We start from the raw sequence: 14,570 nt of genomic DNA, 5'->3' as shown, positions 1-14,570 counted from the left end.
TTAAGAGGTACATAATAATACCAAATGGAGCTGTTCTGAAGATCACTTGAATTAACAAGGCACTTGGTAAAGTTCTTACAGCACAGGGTAGACAAAAAATATAGACACTATGAGATTTTTCTGCCCATCAGTTATGACAGTAAATAATATGAAATGCTTTATTTCATGTGTAGAGATGTGATGAACAGATTGACTTTAATGCTTCAAGTAGCCAACCAAGGACAAGACTTCTCCAGATAACATCTACAGAGGGAAAAGGATCTGTTCATGTGGAATTCTTTTGACTCCATTCCTACTCAAGTATCTAAATTACTGGACGCTTTAGTATGTAATAGAAAGAGGACAGCATAAAAACTTTTAAAAATTATCAGGCTGGGCATATCAATATTTATTGAAATACTGAAAAAAAATTCCATTTTGTTGAGAAATTCCTGGCAAGAACTGACATGACAATATGTATTTCACTGATACAGTAAGAAAACGTCAACAAGTAACTGACTTCACACTCTAAACATTGCATGGATTCAGGTCCAAGGTAGCTGCAGAAGATCTGTAATACAAATATTCAGACATTACAGATTGTCTGTTTACACACATAGACCAACTATAATAAACCAGGCTAAGCCAAAAACGTTTATATTTGAGTCTGCTTTTACTGATAAATCTTGTAATTGATAAGGCAGTTGCTAAGGAAATGTCTGGTTACAAACTGGTCACTAATGAACACTAGAGAAATTTCATTTGCCAACTTTGGATGGGCCACAGACGTTGACTGGGGCGCATTCTTGCTTATCAACTTCTGTTCTTCATGATACCAGAAGTGTGAATGTAACTGTCCGTGTTGCCCGTCTTTCTAAGTGTACTTAGGATGTAATTTACTAGGTTAACAACATACCAATATTTGACTTTTTTTTAGGTTTAATATTCAGTGGGGAGTACTCCATTATTTAAAATAAGAAAACATGGACTTTCAGAATTAATATATTTGGGTGGGGTTTTTTTTGTTTTGTTTTGTTTTGCAATGTTAAAGACCCTCCAAATAACTATCCCACAAATCTCCTAACTGCCACCACCCAAGGTGCACATACATGATGGAACCATTTCAGTAGCGGTTAACAACACCCATTCCTCTCCGCATGTCTTCTAACCAACCCGGTTTTTAACTGGAGAGAATAATGATGCTGTTAATCCATTTCATGCTTTGCATATTGACTCTGGTCGGCTATTTTTCATTGCCCTTTGAGCCATGATTACAGGTGACTGAGATTTTGCATGAGGAGCTGTGGACACTCTGCTTAGGGAATGTGTACCCTTCATGTGGACGAATATTAGAGGAGATTAAGAAAAATAATAAAATAACCCTTTTTGTAGACACAGAAGTAGTAACTAATATCTTTGGTATACAACTTACAATGCTTGTAAAGGAAACCAGGTAAGACTCCACCCCTGTTAAATTTACTTGAAATCAGAGGAAACTACAAGTCACATAATTTACAATAGATATTAAATAAACTACAGGAAGAATTATGAAGATTTACAGACATTTAATCAAGTGAATGATTTTAATTCATTAAGACCCTTTTCTGTCCCTGAACTATGTTCCACTAACTTGAAGACATGCTACAGTAAACACATATATTTGGTTTCTTCAGTCTTGGCTATATCTTATACAAAGGTGAAACCAAGGAACAATAAATTAGCATCATAATTGTCTACAGTTGAAACTATGATATACAATATAAATAAACTATTCAAAAGCCTGAAACATTTATGAAAAAATTAAGGGACTAGGAGATATTTATTTTTTACAGTTTCTACAAGTGATTGTGCCGCTGATAATCTCAAAAAAATTAAAGTCTAAATGAGATTCCCGTTTTTGATTTTAGTGTCTCACGACATACAATAATTAGGTACTGTGAAAAGTAATTACCAATCAGAAAAATAACATTAAGGAAATTACTGCTTTAGCTATTTTGTGATATCATAGTTCCCTCCCCTCCCCCCACAGGACCTAAAGAATGTAAACACTATCTTTTATTTGACTTTAAAGTATTAATACTTTATTTTAAACAAATGTTGATCCACGTCTGCACAGCTACCTCTCGGAATTGTGAAATAAGGCAAGACTTCCATACCTGTGGCATCACACGTTAATAATACTGCTATTGTCGTTGGGAGATATTGTTTTGCAATTCTTAGTACTTCAATATTTGTTCTAGAGCAGACTTTGGTCTATGACTTTGAAAGGTCAGCATCACCCTCTTCCTTTCCCTTTCGGGGAAGATTTTGAATTGCTTTATCATCTTTTCCATCCACATGTAAAAATCACTGTTTCCATTCTATGTTTAGGGGATGTTCAATTGCAACAAGCATGAGACTTGAGGCCATTTATTAGCCAACCCTTTTCTTTCTTTTTGCATAGCTTAACATGCTTCGGTTTTATTTTAAACTACTTAGCACTGTGACTATTTGACATCCCAGCAAAATACGCTTCAGGTTTTATTTTTAAATGAACTACAAACTTTGATGGTTAAAAAGACGGATGTACCCTAAGAAGCCTTTTGGTGAGAAATTGTTACGAAATCCAACAACGCCAAAGCCATGGTTCAGTAACAGTAGCAGAAATAAGGGCTAGCTTGCTTTAGCTATGGAGCATTTGCTTTAAAAGTTTGTAGTCCTTTCCCTTAATATTAATGCTTACATAAGATCAGAAGAGGGATACTGCCTGCTTCTTCTTTTTTTTTTTTTTAACATTATGAACACATGACAAAACAAACCCGAACATATTTAAAATGGCAAGCTAACATATTAATAGACTGTTCTTATTAGCTGTTTGCAGGTCTAAGACACAGACATTCAAAATTATGCTTTTCATGATTTGGTGGAGCTATGAGTGGGTGTGGCTGAGCACAAGTCCGTAAGGACAGATTCCGTGATCACAGGATAGAAGGTGCTGGGTCCTTGAAGGAAGAGGGAAGGGCTATTACAGGTGTAGCTGATGGGTTTTTGAGTTGTTTTAGTTCAGCTTTAGCATGGAGGAATTCTGTAAGCTCAAATCCCCTGCTGTATAAGCCTAATTAACAACACAGATCAGTTCCTCAATTTCTTCACAGCGGAGATCAGTTTAAATATACAAGAATTGTTCTGTCCGTTTTTATTCTGATATGGTGTTGGTATCCATCCGTGAGTTCAATTCACTCCATTATAATGTCTTTTACATGGAATCCTTTGGGGATGTGAAGCCTTTGATTCACAGTTTGCAATACAAATACCCTGATACATCATTTATTTGCTATTAAGTATTTGATTATTATGCCTTTTTAAATTCAATATCTTTAAACCAAGTTTTTAATTAGTGTTGCTTGGAGCAGTTCAGAGTATTTTTTTTTTTTTTAAACTTCTGTTCTTCTTTTCCCCCCACCAATCTCTTTTTGTTTTGAAAGCAGAGCTTCTCAGGTTGTAACCTAAGCTCTTTTTGCATGCAACATTTCAATGAGGAGGTTATTATAGGGGACATCCCCATTCAGGTGCTTATAGTAGAGGTATTCTTCAGCCTGCATACTGATGGCCCGGATTTCGGGTAGTCGAAGAAGTAGCTGCCCAAATTTCTCTGTTTGCTGCGGGTAGTTGCACATTGTATAGTCCAGCAGGGCGGCATTGACTTGTTCCTGGACACCTTCTACCAGCTGGAAGTTCTCAAGGTTTTTGACGTCTGGATTAAAAAAAAAGAAAGAAAAGAAAAAGCACAATATTTTAATGGCTTTTTAATTCCTATTTACTACAGCGGTGTGTTCAATTAATGGATGTATTTTCCTCCTGACATAAAGCATACTTTATATGCTGCTGAATATTCAGTAAGCCCCACTCACCAAGCTTCCTGGGAAAATGATCACAAAAGAGCTTTAGAAGAATGTCTTGTTGAAATTCTGCATATACCTCAAATCAATTAGACACCAATGGATTTTGAGCAAGGTCAACTCTTTTCATATCTTACAAAAGGAAAGGTTTGAGGATTCCTAAAGTAGAGGGATCATAATATATTGCCAGCAAATGAGTCCCTGGAGAAAGACCTATCTTAACCCAGTATATTACACAATTCATATAATTCTGTATTAATTTTTCTGACCCAAGGTGAAATCTGTGTCCAGGGTATGATGTAGTTAATTCTAATAAAAAGTGACAGGGTTCTTGTTTCTGTTTGACATTTTCTAAATGATTCTGAAAGCCTTTGACTTGTCTAGCCTATGCTAATGAACCATCTGGTACACCCCAGTGACTGCCAACAGAATATTCGCTACTGGGAACTCTCTAAAATATATATCTCAGTGACTAATGATCTTTATCAAATGAAAGCCTTGTCCTTTAGGCAGAATATGTGCCAGGATGGCCGGTGCCCTTTAACCTGAATGTGGCTTCAAAGTCTGATAAGTCTGATAACTTTGCTTTTTTTTTCTTTTTTTTTTTTCTTCTGGTCCTGGGTCACTCAGACACAGAACATGGACACAGGCAATTCATTCAACCTAACTCCTGGTGATGATCCAGTTGTTTTAAGGCATCTGCCCTAGAGGTCCTTATAAATATTGAATAAGGGAGAAACACAGAGTCAAAAAAAGACAGACCAACATACAAATGCATACACAGACAATGAGCACGGGAAAAATGGTTATGTTGGAATTTCTCTTCTGGAGTTTATTTACGTTAACTGCAACTTTTATACAATGTGTATATAGAAGCCTCTGGAAAAAAAATGTAGATATGTGTGTTTACATACATCCACGCTAAGAAAGTAAACAGATGCGGACCCCTCCAGCCCTGTTTTATGTTCTAATTGGACAAAAATAAATAAGAATGGTTCTGAAGAAAACCACATAACACTATGATTAAAAGGTTAAATGTACTAAACTCAGTTAATAGTTACCATAGTAACTCATACCCAATATTTTTGCCACTAAACTTGCTGTTAAACTTAGCCTGTACATGTGTGCATGTCCACTTTGGTATCTCCAAATGCTTTTTTTTTTTTAATTTTTCTAATTTTTTAAATGTTTATTCTTGAGAGAGAGACAGACAGACAGACAGAGTGTGAGTGGGGGAGGGGTAGAGGGAGTGGGAGACACAGAATCTGAAACAGGCTCCAGGCTCTGAGCTGTCAGCAGAGTCCGACATGGGGCTCGAACTCACGGACCATGAGATCATGGCCTGAGCTGAAGTCGGACGCCTAGCCGACTGAGCCACTCGGGTGCCCCGGTATCTCTAAATGCTTTTAAAAGAAGGTTACTTACTTGCCAGAAGGAAGGGAGTGGGAGATGGACAAAATGGGTGAAAGGGTGTGGGAGATATAGGCTGCCAGTTATGGAATGACTAAGTCATGGGAATGAAGAGCACAAGATAGGAAATATAGTCAGTGATATTGTGCTAGCACTCTATGATGACAGAGGGTAGCTACCCTTACGCAGGGCATGGCGTAATGTATAGAGAAGTTGAATCACTATGTTGTCTACCTGAATCTAATGAAACATGGTGTGTCAACTATACTCAAATAAAAAAGTTAAAACAAACAAAAACAAAAATAAACAAAAAACATTACCTTACATTTGCTGTTTAAATGGGTCTGGGATGATTTTAGTGTTTATATTTTGAGCCATAACTTTGCATTAAACATGCTTTCCCCCTCCCTATCCCCCAAGTCTCTGTCCCAAATTAAAAACAGTGAGGAATTAGTAGTGAAACAGATACACAGTGGGAGCATTGGATACCACATCTATTTCAAAGTGAGATGGGAGAATAAAAAATATTTGCTTATTTATTAATGAGATGTACAAACAGACAAATGTTACACTTTTAGGAGCTCTGCCTCCTCTGTGGCATTTAAACTGGCAGGCAAGTTGTTGTCCACTTGACATTTAAAAAATTTTGTCTTTTAATGTTTATTTATTTTTGCGAGAGAGACACAGAGTGTGAGCGGAGGAGGGGCAGAGAGAGAGGAAGACACAGAATCCGACTCGGGGCTCGAACCCACACTCCCACTGGGAGATCACGACTTGAGCAGAAGTCAGACACAACCAACTGCACCACCCAGGCGCCCCATTTTTTTTAATGTTTATTTTTGAGAGAGAGAGAGAGAGAGAGAGAGAGAGAGAGTCAGTGGGGGAGGGGCAGAGAGAGAGAGAGAATGGGAGACACAGAATCTGAAACAGGGTCTAGGCTCTGAGCTGTCAGCACAGAGCCCAATGCGGGCCTCGAACACGGGAACAGTGAGATCATGACCCAGGCTGAAGTCGGACGTTTAACCGACTGAACCACCCAGGCACCCCCCCCCCCCACTTGACGTTTTATATCTGTAGCACTTTACAGTTAATAAAGTATTTTCCATCTATTTTATTTAAAGTATTTTAAACATTATTTTTAAATTATTTAAAATATTTATAAATTTTCTAAATTATTTGAAAATATTTATAAATTTAGTTACATTTGGTTCAAAATTACAAAATGTCAGTAATTGGAAATACCGTTGGTATGCTATAGCTGGGTCTGTGACAGAAGAGTTTACATTCGTGTTAGCTTTTCCCCTGCTGCGAACCTTACGCTTTCACAGGCTCACATTCTGGTTACAGGTATAGGTCCTTCAATAAAGGATCGTGGCAGAAAGATAACATAATTTCAAAATAGCTCATTTGAATTTTGACAAATTTCTCAGCATTTTTTTCTTTTTGCCCTTCGTCCAACTTCGAAGAGACAGAATTTAGCATCCTCCTTTACATCCGACCAGAAAGTTGAAAAAGAAAACAAGCAACTTTCGGGGTTATGGTGATCTAAACACAATGATAGAAAAACAACTGAAATGGAGTATTATTTTATACTATAATGAAAGATGTTCTCACAAGCAAGGAAAACTAACAATAGTCCTAGAGATTAATAGGGAGGATGTAGGAATTTGCACAGTATAAAAATGTAAGATAAATGAGTAATAGTCTTTTAAGAAAGTTGTTTTGAAACTTTCTTTTTTTGATAAATGTATTTTTTGAGAACTAGGTTCTACCTTCTGTGGTAAATAATCCCAGTCTGTTAATAATAATAAAAAAAACTATTAAAAAACATAAAACGAAGGATAGATCCTAAGCCCTGGTTTATTTGTGTACTATTATCACCGAATGATCATGTAAAGTCTTCAAATCAGCATGTGCTGGATAATTTCTAGAAATACTGGTCCAAACTGGTACCTTTCTCTCAAGTCTAAAAATACGTCCAATTTTCCTTCTGAAGGAAAATATACACGTTTCCCATACTTTGGCCATATATATAATTTTTTTCTAAAAGACATTAGAGTTGAATTGGCACGACTGAGGGGAGCCTGGGTGGCTCGGTCAGTTAAGCGTCCGACTTTGGCTCAGGTCATGATCTCACAGTCCGTGAGTTCGAGCCCCGTGTCGGGCTCTGTGCTGACAGCTCAGAGCCTGGAGCCTGTTTCAGATTCTGTGTCTCCCTCTCTCTCTGCCCCTCCCCTGGGCAAAGAGATGCTCTGCGTCTCTTTGTCTCAAAAATAAATAAACGTTAAAAAAAAATTAAAAAAAAAAGAATTGGCACGACTGAATTCATTATCTCATTAAGCTATTTCTAAGAATGTCTCATTAAATCTCACAAAAGTTCTGCTGCTAACTGTTCAAAGGTACTTACTTATTTTGTTTCTAGGTCTATGGAGGCAATTTGCAATTTGGTATCAACGATCCTGATATTTAAACTACATAAGGTTAAAAAAAAGAAGGAAAACGATTTTTATTGAATGATTCTCATTTACTGACCAAGTAGTTCCGGGATCATTGCTCTGCTGGTGGACTGTACTTTTAGCTCTATATGCCTCTCACTTCATTTTGCACGGCTTTGTTAACTGTCCATTTCCCTAGCAGACTGACTGTAAGCATCCTGGCATGAGGACTGTATTAGTCAAAGCATCCCCAGAGAATTCTCCATTAATGTTTGCTTTATATCATTGGTGCATATGTCCAAGACTGATATCATTGTGACATTACCTATTGCATTAAACTGTTATCTTATAAGCCAATTTCCTTTCTTTTTCTAATTCGAAACTGGCTTTCAAAACTTAATTTATATGATAGATTTCTCCCTGAAATAAAATATTTGCAATGTGGTCTTGTTTTCTATCCAAAGAATCCTGGGTGAATCCTTTCGTGGTCTGAATAATCAAGTCTTAATGCTGAATAATCAGGTCTTAATTTATATGTTTTGCCAATGAGGATTTTCACTGGTCAGTTCTGCTTTAAGGGAAACGTGCCCACATCCTCATTTGGACTTGGAATAGGGTCCCTGCACTCCCACATTTCTTGCATCTCTGGCTTGAGAGGCAGACCTTGGTTTCTCTACCATGGTTGAGATGCTTCACAAGGACCTAAAAGCAAGGGAGGGCATGAATGACAGAATACAGATGACATCACCTCTCGGAAGACTTGGAATTGTCTCTTTTCTGTATTTACTTTTTAGGAGGAGTCCAGAAATTTAAGTGTGCTCCCACAATACGCATGGAATTAGTTTTTATGCTAATTCATGTCCTTTTGTGAAAATTCACATGAAATACATTTAAAATCTGAAGCATTTTCTCTGACATATTTCTCCTACAAATCAAGCCCTATTCCACATTAAGTAATGAATGGGAGCTGGCATACTAGGGAGTCTAAACTCATCTATAGCAGGAGTCTGTAACACCAAAACTTCATGAATGGATATTAAATTACACGAGAAAACAAAATCTGGAAAAATTATTACATGTTCTGGAGTCCTCAAAAATAATATGTTTCTGTGATTTGTTTATTTCCTATATTAAATACTAATATATTAAATATTAATTTATTTCCTAAATTAAATAGCATATTTGGGATTTTAGAAAGAGACTCAGCTGGAAGAAGAGAGATTGATAGGAGACCAGAATTCCCACCAGTTCTTCTGTGAGATCTTATGCTATAGATCTCACAAGTCTCCTGCATTTGGCCCTCCACGTTGTCCTTTGAAAGTGATATAGGCTTCATCGTAATACAATTTAAAAATACAAGTTAATGAACTCTATCATTGCAAATTCGGAGTTGGAAATTGTATGTAAACAGTCAGAGGCATCCCCAACCCTTCCTCTATAGCCTTTAAATTTTGATAACTGGCAAAAGCATTTTGGCTTCTCCTCTAAGTATCAATCTCTTATCATCTATTCTACTTTATTCACTTAGGGACTAATTACCAACTTTTTATATGAAGCAGCATTACGATAAGCTCACAGTGGCATGCTCAGATTTTTTCCATCCTTATTGGAAAGTAAACCCTTAGGTCTTCTTGAATATATTACAGTACTGGCTTCTCAGTCATACACAGCACTCAGATTCTCTCTGAAGATGAAGATCCTGATTTCTGCCTCCCTGGTTCCTGCCGCGTGGCACAGCCTGTGAATCTTCATGTTCAGCAGTTTTTTCAGTGATGGGTCCTTTCGCTAAGCAAGGGGGCTGGGGGGTTGGGAGGCTGGAGGCTCAAATAGAGTCTGTTATCTTTTGCTGAGAAGATAATTACCTTTGCTAATTTCTCACAGGTGGGGGAGAAAATTTTATCTGGCCCTTTAAAAAATATGAAAATGGGAAAAAGAAGTAGAACGCTTCTTTTTTCCTTGAGGCATCTGGAGAGATGACAATCTATAAATTGGTACACAATTTGTCCTCAGAAGACCCTTTCCTTTACTAAACCAGAAAAGGAGAAAGGAAATGAATTTTCCGTAAGGAATTAATTTTTACAATTATTTCTTTAAAGGGCTATATTTAAATAATTTATGTAAATAATTTTAAGAACTTTTGGGGCGCCTGGGTGGCGCAGTCGGTTAAGCGTCCGACTTCAGCCAGGTCACGATCTCGCGGTCCGTGAGTTCGAGCCCCGCGTCAGGCTCTGGGCTGATGGCTCGGAGCCTGGAGCCTGTTTCTGATTCTGTGTCTCCCTCTCTCTCTGCCCCTCCCCCGTTCATGCTCTGTCTCTCTCTGTCCCAAAAATAAATAAAAAATGTTGAAAAAAAAAAAAATTTAAGAACTTTTGGAGAGATACCTGTTATATTCTTTTCCTACGAACAAATTTCACTTAATAAAGAGTGAGGGCTATTTAGGGGTTGCAGATGGGAGGGTAAGAGATTTTTAGTGGGGATGTCTAAAGTTAAATCATCATGTCTCCAGCAAAACTTCAAACCCAAGATTTTAAATTCATCACTGTTAAGTCCCCCACAAAAATGTGTTTGTATGCGTATGCTTATTAACCCAAGAGCTATTTTTAGCAACTAGAATATACAAGTGGGTGCCTTCCTATGCAAATTACTACCAAGAAAATGTAACTCTTTGGCAGGAGCTGTGTGTAGAAATGTGGACAAATAGCATATGCATTATTTATGTACATAGAAATAACAAGCCCTTACAAATGATTGACGCTTTGTAGCTTACAAAGCACTCTAACATGCATTATTTATTACTTCACACCTTTATGTATATGCAATATACGAATTCATTCATTCATTCATCCATCCATTCATCTGTTCATTCATTCATTCATCCATCCATTCATTCTGATAGCCCTGTACCAGGTCACGAAGACACAGGAATAAAACAAAAGTCTCTGTGTTAAGTAGTTTATTTGATGGAATAGAGAGAAGCAGTGGGTGCCTGGAGCACACACAGGAAGAGCACCCCTGGGGAAGGTCCCAACTGAAGGGTTTTGAAAAATGGGTCGGAGTGAGTTGTGCTACCCATGGAAGGAAAGGCCGGGGACGCCCCGCAGACAGTATTCGATATACAAAGACTCAGCCACCGGGAGGAAAAAGAGGTCCTGGGAACACCGTAATGCAGCTTAACTTTCATGCAGAAGGAGAGCAGAGGGGCAAGATAAGGATGGACCACAAAGTTTAAGACTGAAGGACACTGAACGTCAGAAGGGGTCTGGATTCTGCTCTGAAGGCAATACAGAAGCACCAAAAGATTTTAAGAAGGAAATGGTCAGCTCTCTGACTTAGAAAGAGCACGCTACCAGAAGTATGGAGAAGGGATTGGTCTCATGAAGGGAGGACCACCCAGGAGGCTGTCACAGGAATAAAGGTGAGACGTATGGTGGGCCATGGGCTGGGATGGACTTGAAAGGCATCAAAATGGTTGAGTCGACAGGGATTCTCGGCCCTGAACAGAGAGTAGGAGAGAGTGAAGGTCCTGGGTGACTTCTGGGTGTCTGACAAGGGAGGAAGGTGGTGGCTGTCCTACTGGCAAGAGGCAGAAGAGCATATTTGAGGAAGCAATATTTAATGAGTCTAGGTATAGCCACGTTGAACTTAAGGAGCGTGTGGAACACTCAGTAGCTATGAAGGAAATGGCTGGAAATAAAGGTCCAGACCTCAGCAAAAAGGCCTAGGTGGTGGTATAGACTGGGGACTCATCAATGGACAGGTGATGGATGAAACCCCAGGGGTCTATGAGGATGTTTAGAGAGAGAAGAGGCCTAGTTGCAGGGTTCTGGAGAAGGCTAACTTTTAAAGGATTCTTTCTTGAGAAGGTATTATAGGTATTTTGAAATTAAGACTGAGAGATTAAATAGCTTTTCTAAGATCTCAAAGGATGCCAGACCCGGGGGGGGGAGGAGCTAACATTTCCAAGCACTAGTCAATATGCGAAGGATTTTTTATACGTCCTCATTTAATACTGCTAAGGTATTATTCTCTTCATTCTCTAGATAAAGAAACAGATTTACAGGGGTTGCGTGACTCTACTTCCTCAGCTAGTAAGACACAGACCCTGCTACCTGGGTCTAGAGTTCTTGGACCCTGCCCACAAGATGTTCCACCCGCAGAGCTGGGAAATGGACCTTGCAGGGCTTGTGACTTTCAGGTGCTGGAGCCTGTTTATCCCTACTGTCACAGCCTGCAAGTTTCTGCCACCTGCTGGGGTTGGAGAATGGGATGTCCTGGTTAATCAAATAGTTCATCTTCTAAAGGGTCTCCTAACACATGGACAGTTTTCCAAGAATTTGAGTGAAATAATATACTTTTGACATTTATACTGATATGTAGCAAACCTTAATTCATCTTTGATGATTTTGAAGGAGATTTAACATCTTAAATGCCACAGAGCATTATTGTAAAAAGCAGTGACAATTGAGACTGAGTACAATCTAGAGTCATAGAGTGCCTTCTTGGGGACCTTTTCTGGGCAGTCCCCACCCCGGCCCTTTCCACTGAAGGGCTAAAAAATAAGAGTTTCTGTCTGCTTCATATATGGAGTTTAGGCAAAAGGATTCCACTGATTTAAAAAAAAAGTTTGAAGGGCACCTGGGTGGCTCAGTCAGTTGAGCATCTGACTTCAGCTCAGGTCATGATCTCACGGTCCGTGAGTTTGAGCCCCACATCAGGCTCTGTGCTGACAGCTCAGAACCTGGAGCCTGCTTCGGATTCTGTGTCTCCCTCTGTCTCTGACCCTCCCCCACTTGCACTGTCTCTCTCTCTCTCTCTCTCTCTCTCTCTCTCTCAACAATAAAATAAACATTAAAAAAAATTTAAAAAAAAGTTTGAAAAGCACTTGATTTTGTGGTTACAATAACATCGTGCAAAGGGAACGTGGTCTAATATAATCTCATTGACCAGGCCAATCAAGCAAGTCATTTAATCCTCCCGAGCCTGTTTTTCTATCTGCAAAATATAGGAAATAACTCTCCTAGTCTCTTAGGATCATGGGAAAGTAAAATATATTTGAATTAAATATGAATAAACTTTAAAGATGTACAGGTATTATATACACACAGGGCACTATTTCTTAAAATTTGAATGATAAAATCTGAAAATATTACCAATAAAATATTAAAGTTTGCAGGTTAATTTGTTTGCTTCCAACACACATCCTACACAGCAGTCTGATCATTTCCCTGCCATGAAGTTTCATGGACAAAATAGAATCTCTCATGTTACAGTTTTCCAAAATCAATGGAAGGCACCGTGAGTGCCTCAAAGTTTATCCCATCCTCAATCACCAAGAATATTCAAGAACATGAGACCAATTCTTAAGGTCGGTTAAAGACTTTTCATTCTATGATACTAATCTTGAAACCCAATTTTCCCAACTATAAATGGCAGTCTGCACAAAATGCTTCTACTAAGCCAGTGCCCAGCATAGGTCCCGGAGAAACCCAGGCTCAGGAAATGTCATTGCATAAAGGATGTCACCTGGAGCAGTGTCTGCTCTTTGGTCAATTTTTTGATCATAATATGTCATCCTCAAGAGGCAGCAGGCATTGGGGGCACTTGGGTGGCTCAGTCTGTTAAGCGCCCGATTTCAGCTCAGGTCATGATCTCATGGTTCATGAGTTCGAGCCCCACATCAGGCCCTATGCTGACAGTTAAGAGCCTGGAGCCTGCTTCAGTTTCTGTGTCTCCTTCTCTCTCTCTCTCTCAAAAATAAACAAACATTAACAACAACAACAACAACAACAACAACGACAAGGCAGCAGACATTTAATTCCTCACTAATTAAATGTCTTTATTTTTAGTCTTAATTCTGTTTCTAACTGTGAGATCATAAGCACGTTATCATTGTTGTCATTTTGGCCCTCAAGTTTTCCTCATCTGTGAACTTCAAGGTTGCACTTGGTCTCTACTGTCACCCACAGCCCTAAGAGTCTACGACTATATGATTAGGAATTGAAGTATCAAAGGGAAGATTCTGGATTGTCAACAAACGGTAATAAGCATGACTCTGCAATCACTCCATTAGACTATCACCTGTTTCTCTGCTTAACTGTCTGGAAAGTACTTCAATCCTCCAAGATGGTTTTTGACCTGGATGACAAATTATTTCAAACTTTGTTTAGTATATAGCTATGATAGAACACAATGTGCCAGAGGAAAAATGGCATTAAGTTCATTTAAAGTAGCTCCCTTCTTTATAGGGAACAATGTAGCTTTTGCATGCACAGAAACAAAGCTCACAGAAGTTTCAAAGCTAGCTCCTGTGTGCTGACACATATCAGGCATCTTTTCCCGGTGGGCACAGAATACAGAAATGAATACAAATGGCATCACTTAAATACTTTGAGCAAAACAATATTCCGTGAGTTTGCATACATTTCCTTCTCAGAAGAAAACTGAAATCCTTTTTCATAGTCTAACCCTGAAACCACATCTGTTTGCCTCACTCCCCTCCAGACACTGGTCTTCCTGCTCTTCTTTTTTTTTTTTCCAACGTTTTTTATTTATTTTTGGGACAGAGAGAGACAGACAGAGCATGAACGGGGGAGGGGCAGAGAGAGGGAGACACAGAATCGGAAACAGGCTCCAGGCTCCGAGCCATCAGCCCAGAGCCCGACGCGGGGCTCGAACTCACGGACCGCGAGATCGTGACCTGGCCGAAGTCGGACGCTCAACCGACTGCGCCACCCAGGCGCCCCTTCCTGCTCTTCCTTAATACACCAAGTTTCCTTTGGCCTCAGGACCTTTGCACTTGCACCTATCTCTCATTCTGGATAGTTCTTCCCCTATTGTGTAGGACTCACTCCGTCACTTCGCTTCAGCC

The 14,570-nt window shown here is 39.0% G+C and overlaps 1 protein-coding gene across 5 annotated transcripts in view; it reads right to left on the bottom strand.

Annotated features, from left to right (window-relative positions):
* Positions 1 to 373: 373 nt before the first annotated feature.
* Positions 374 to 14,570, bottom strand: part of NR5A2 (nuclear receptor subfamily 5 group A member 2) — a 139,752-nt gene continuing 125,555 nt past the window's right edge. For all 5 annotated transcript variants that reach the window (XM_058700234.1, XM_058700235.1, XM_058700239.1 and 2 more), the window contains one exon: positions 374 to 3,712. In XM_058700234.1, coding sequence (XP_058556217.1) covers positions 3,465 to 3,712 — 248 coding nt within the window. In that variant the 3' untranslated portion in view covers positions 374 to 3,464. The remainder of the gene's footprint in view (positions 3,713 to 14,570) is intronic.

Source organism: Neofelis nebulosa, chromosome 15 (genome assembly GCF_028018385.1).
Source record: "Neofelis nebulosa isolate mNeoNeb1 chromosome 15, mNeoNeb1.pri, whole genome shotgun sequence".
Classification (NCBI taxonomy): Eukaryota; Metazoa; Chordata; class Mammalia; order Carnivora; family Felidae; genus Neofelis; species Neofelis nebulosa.
Note: the sequence above shows the minus strand (reverse complement) of the source record. Positions and strands in the feature narration are given on the sequence as shown.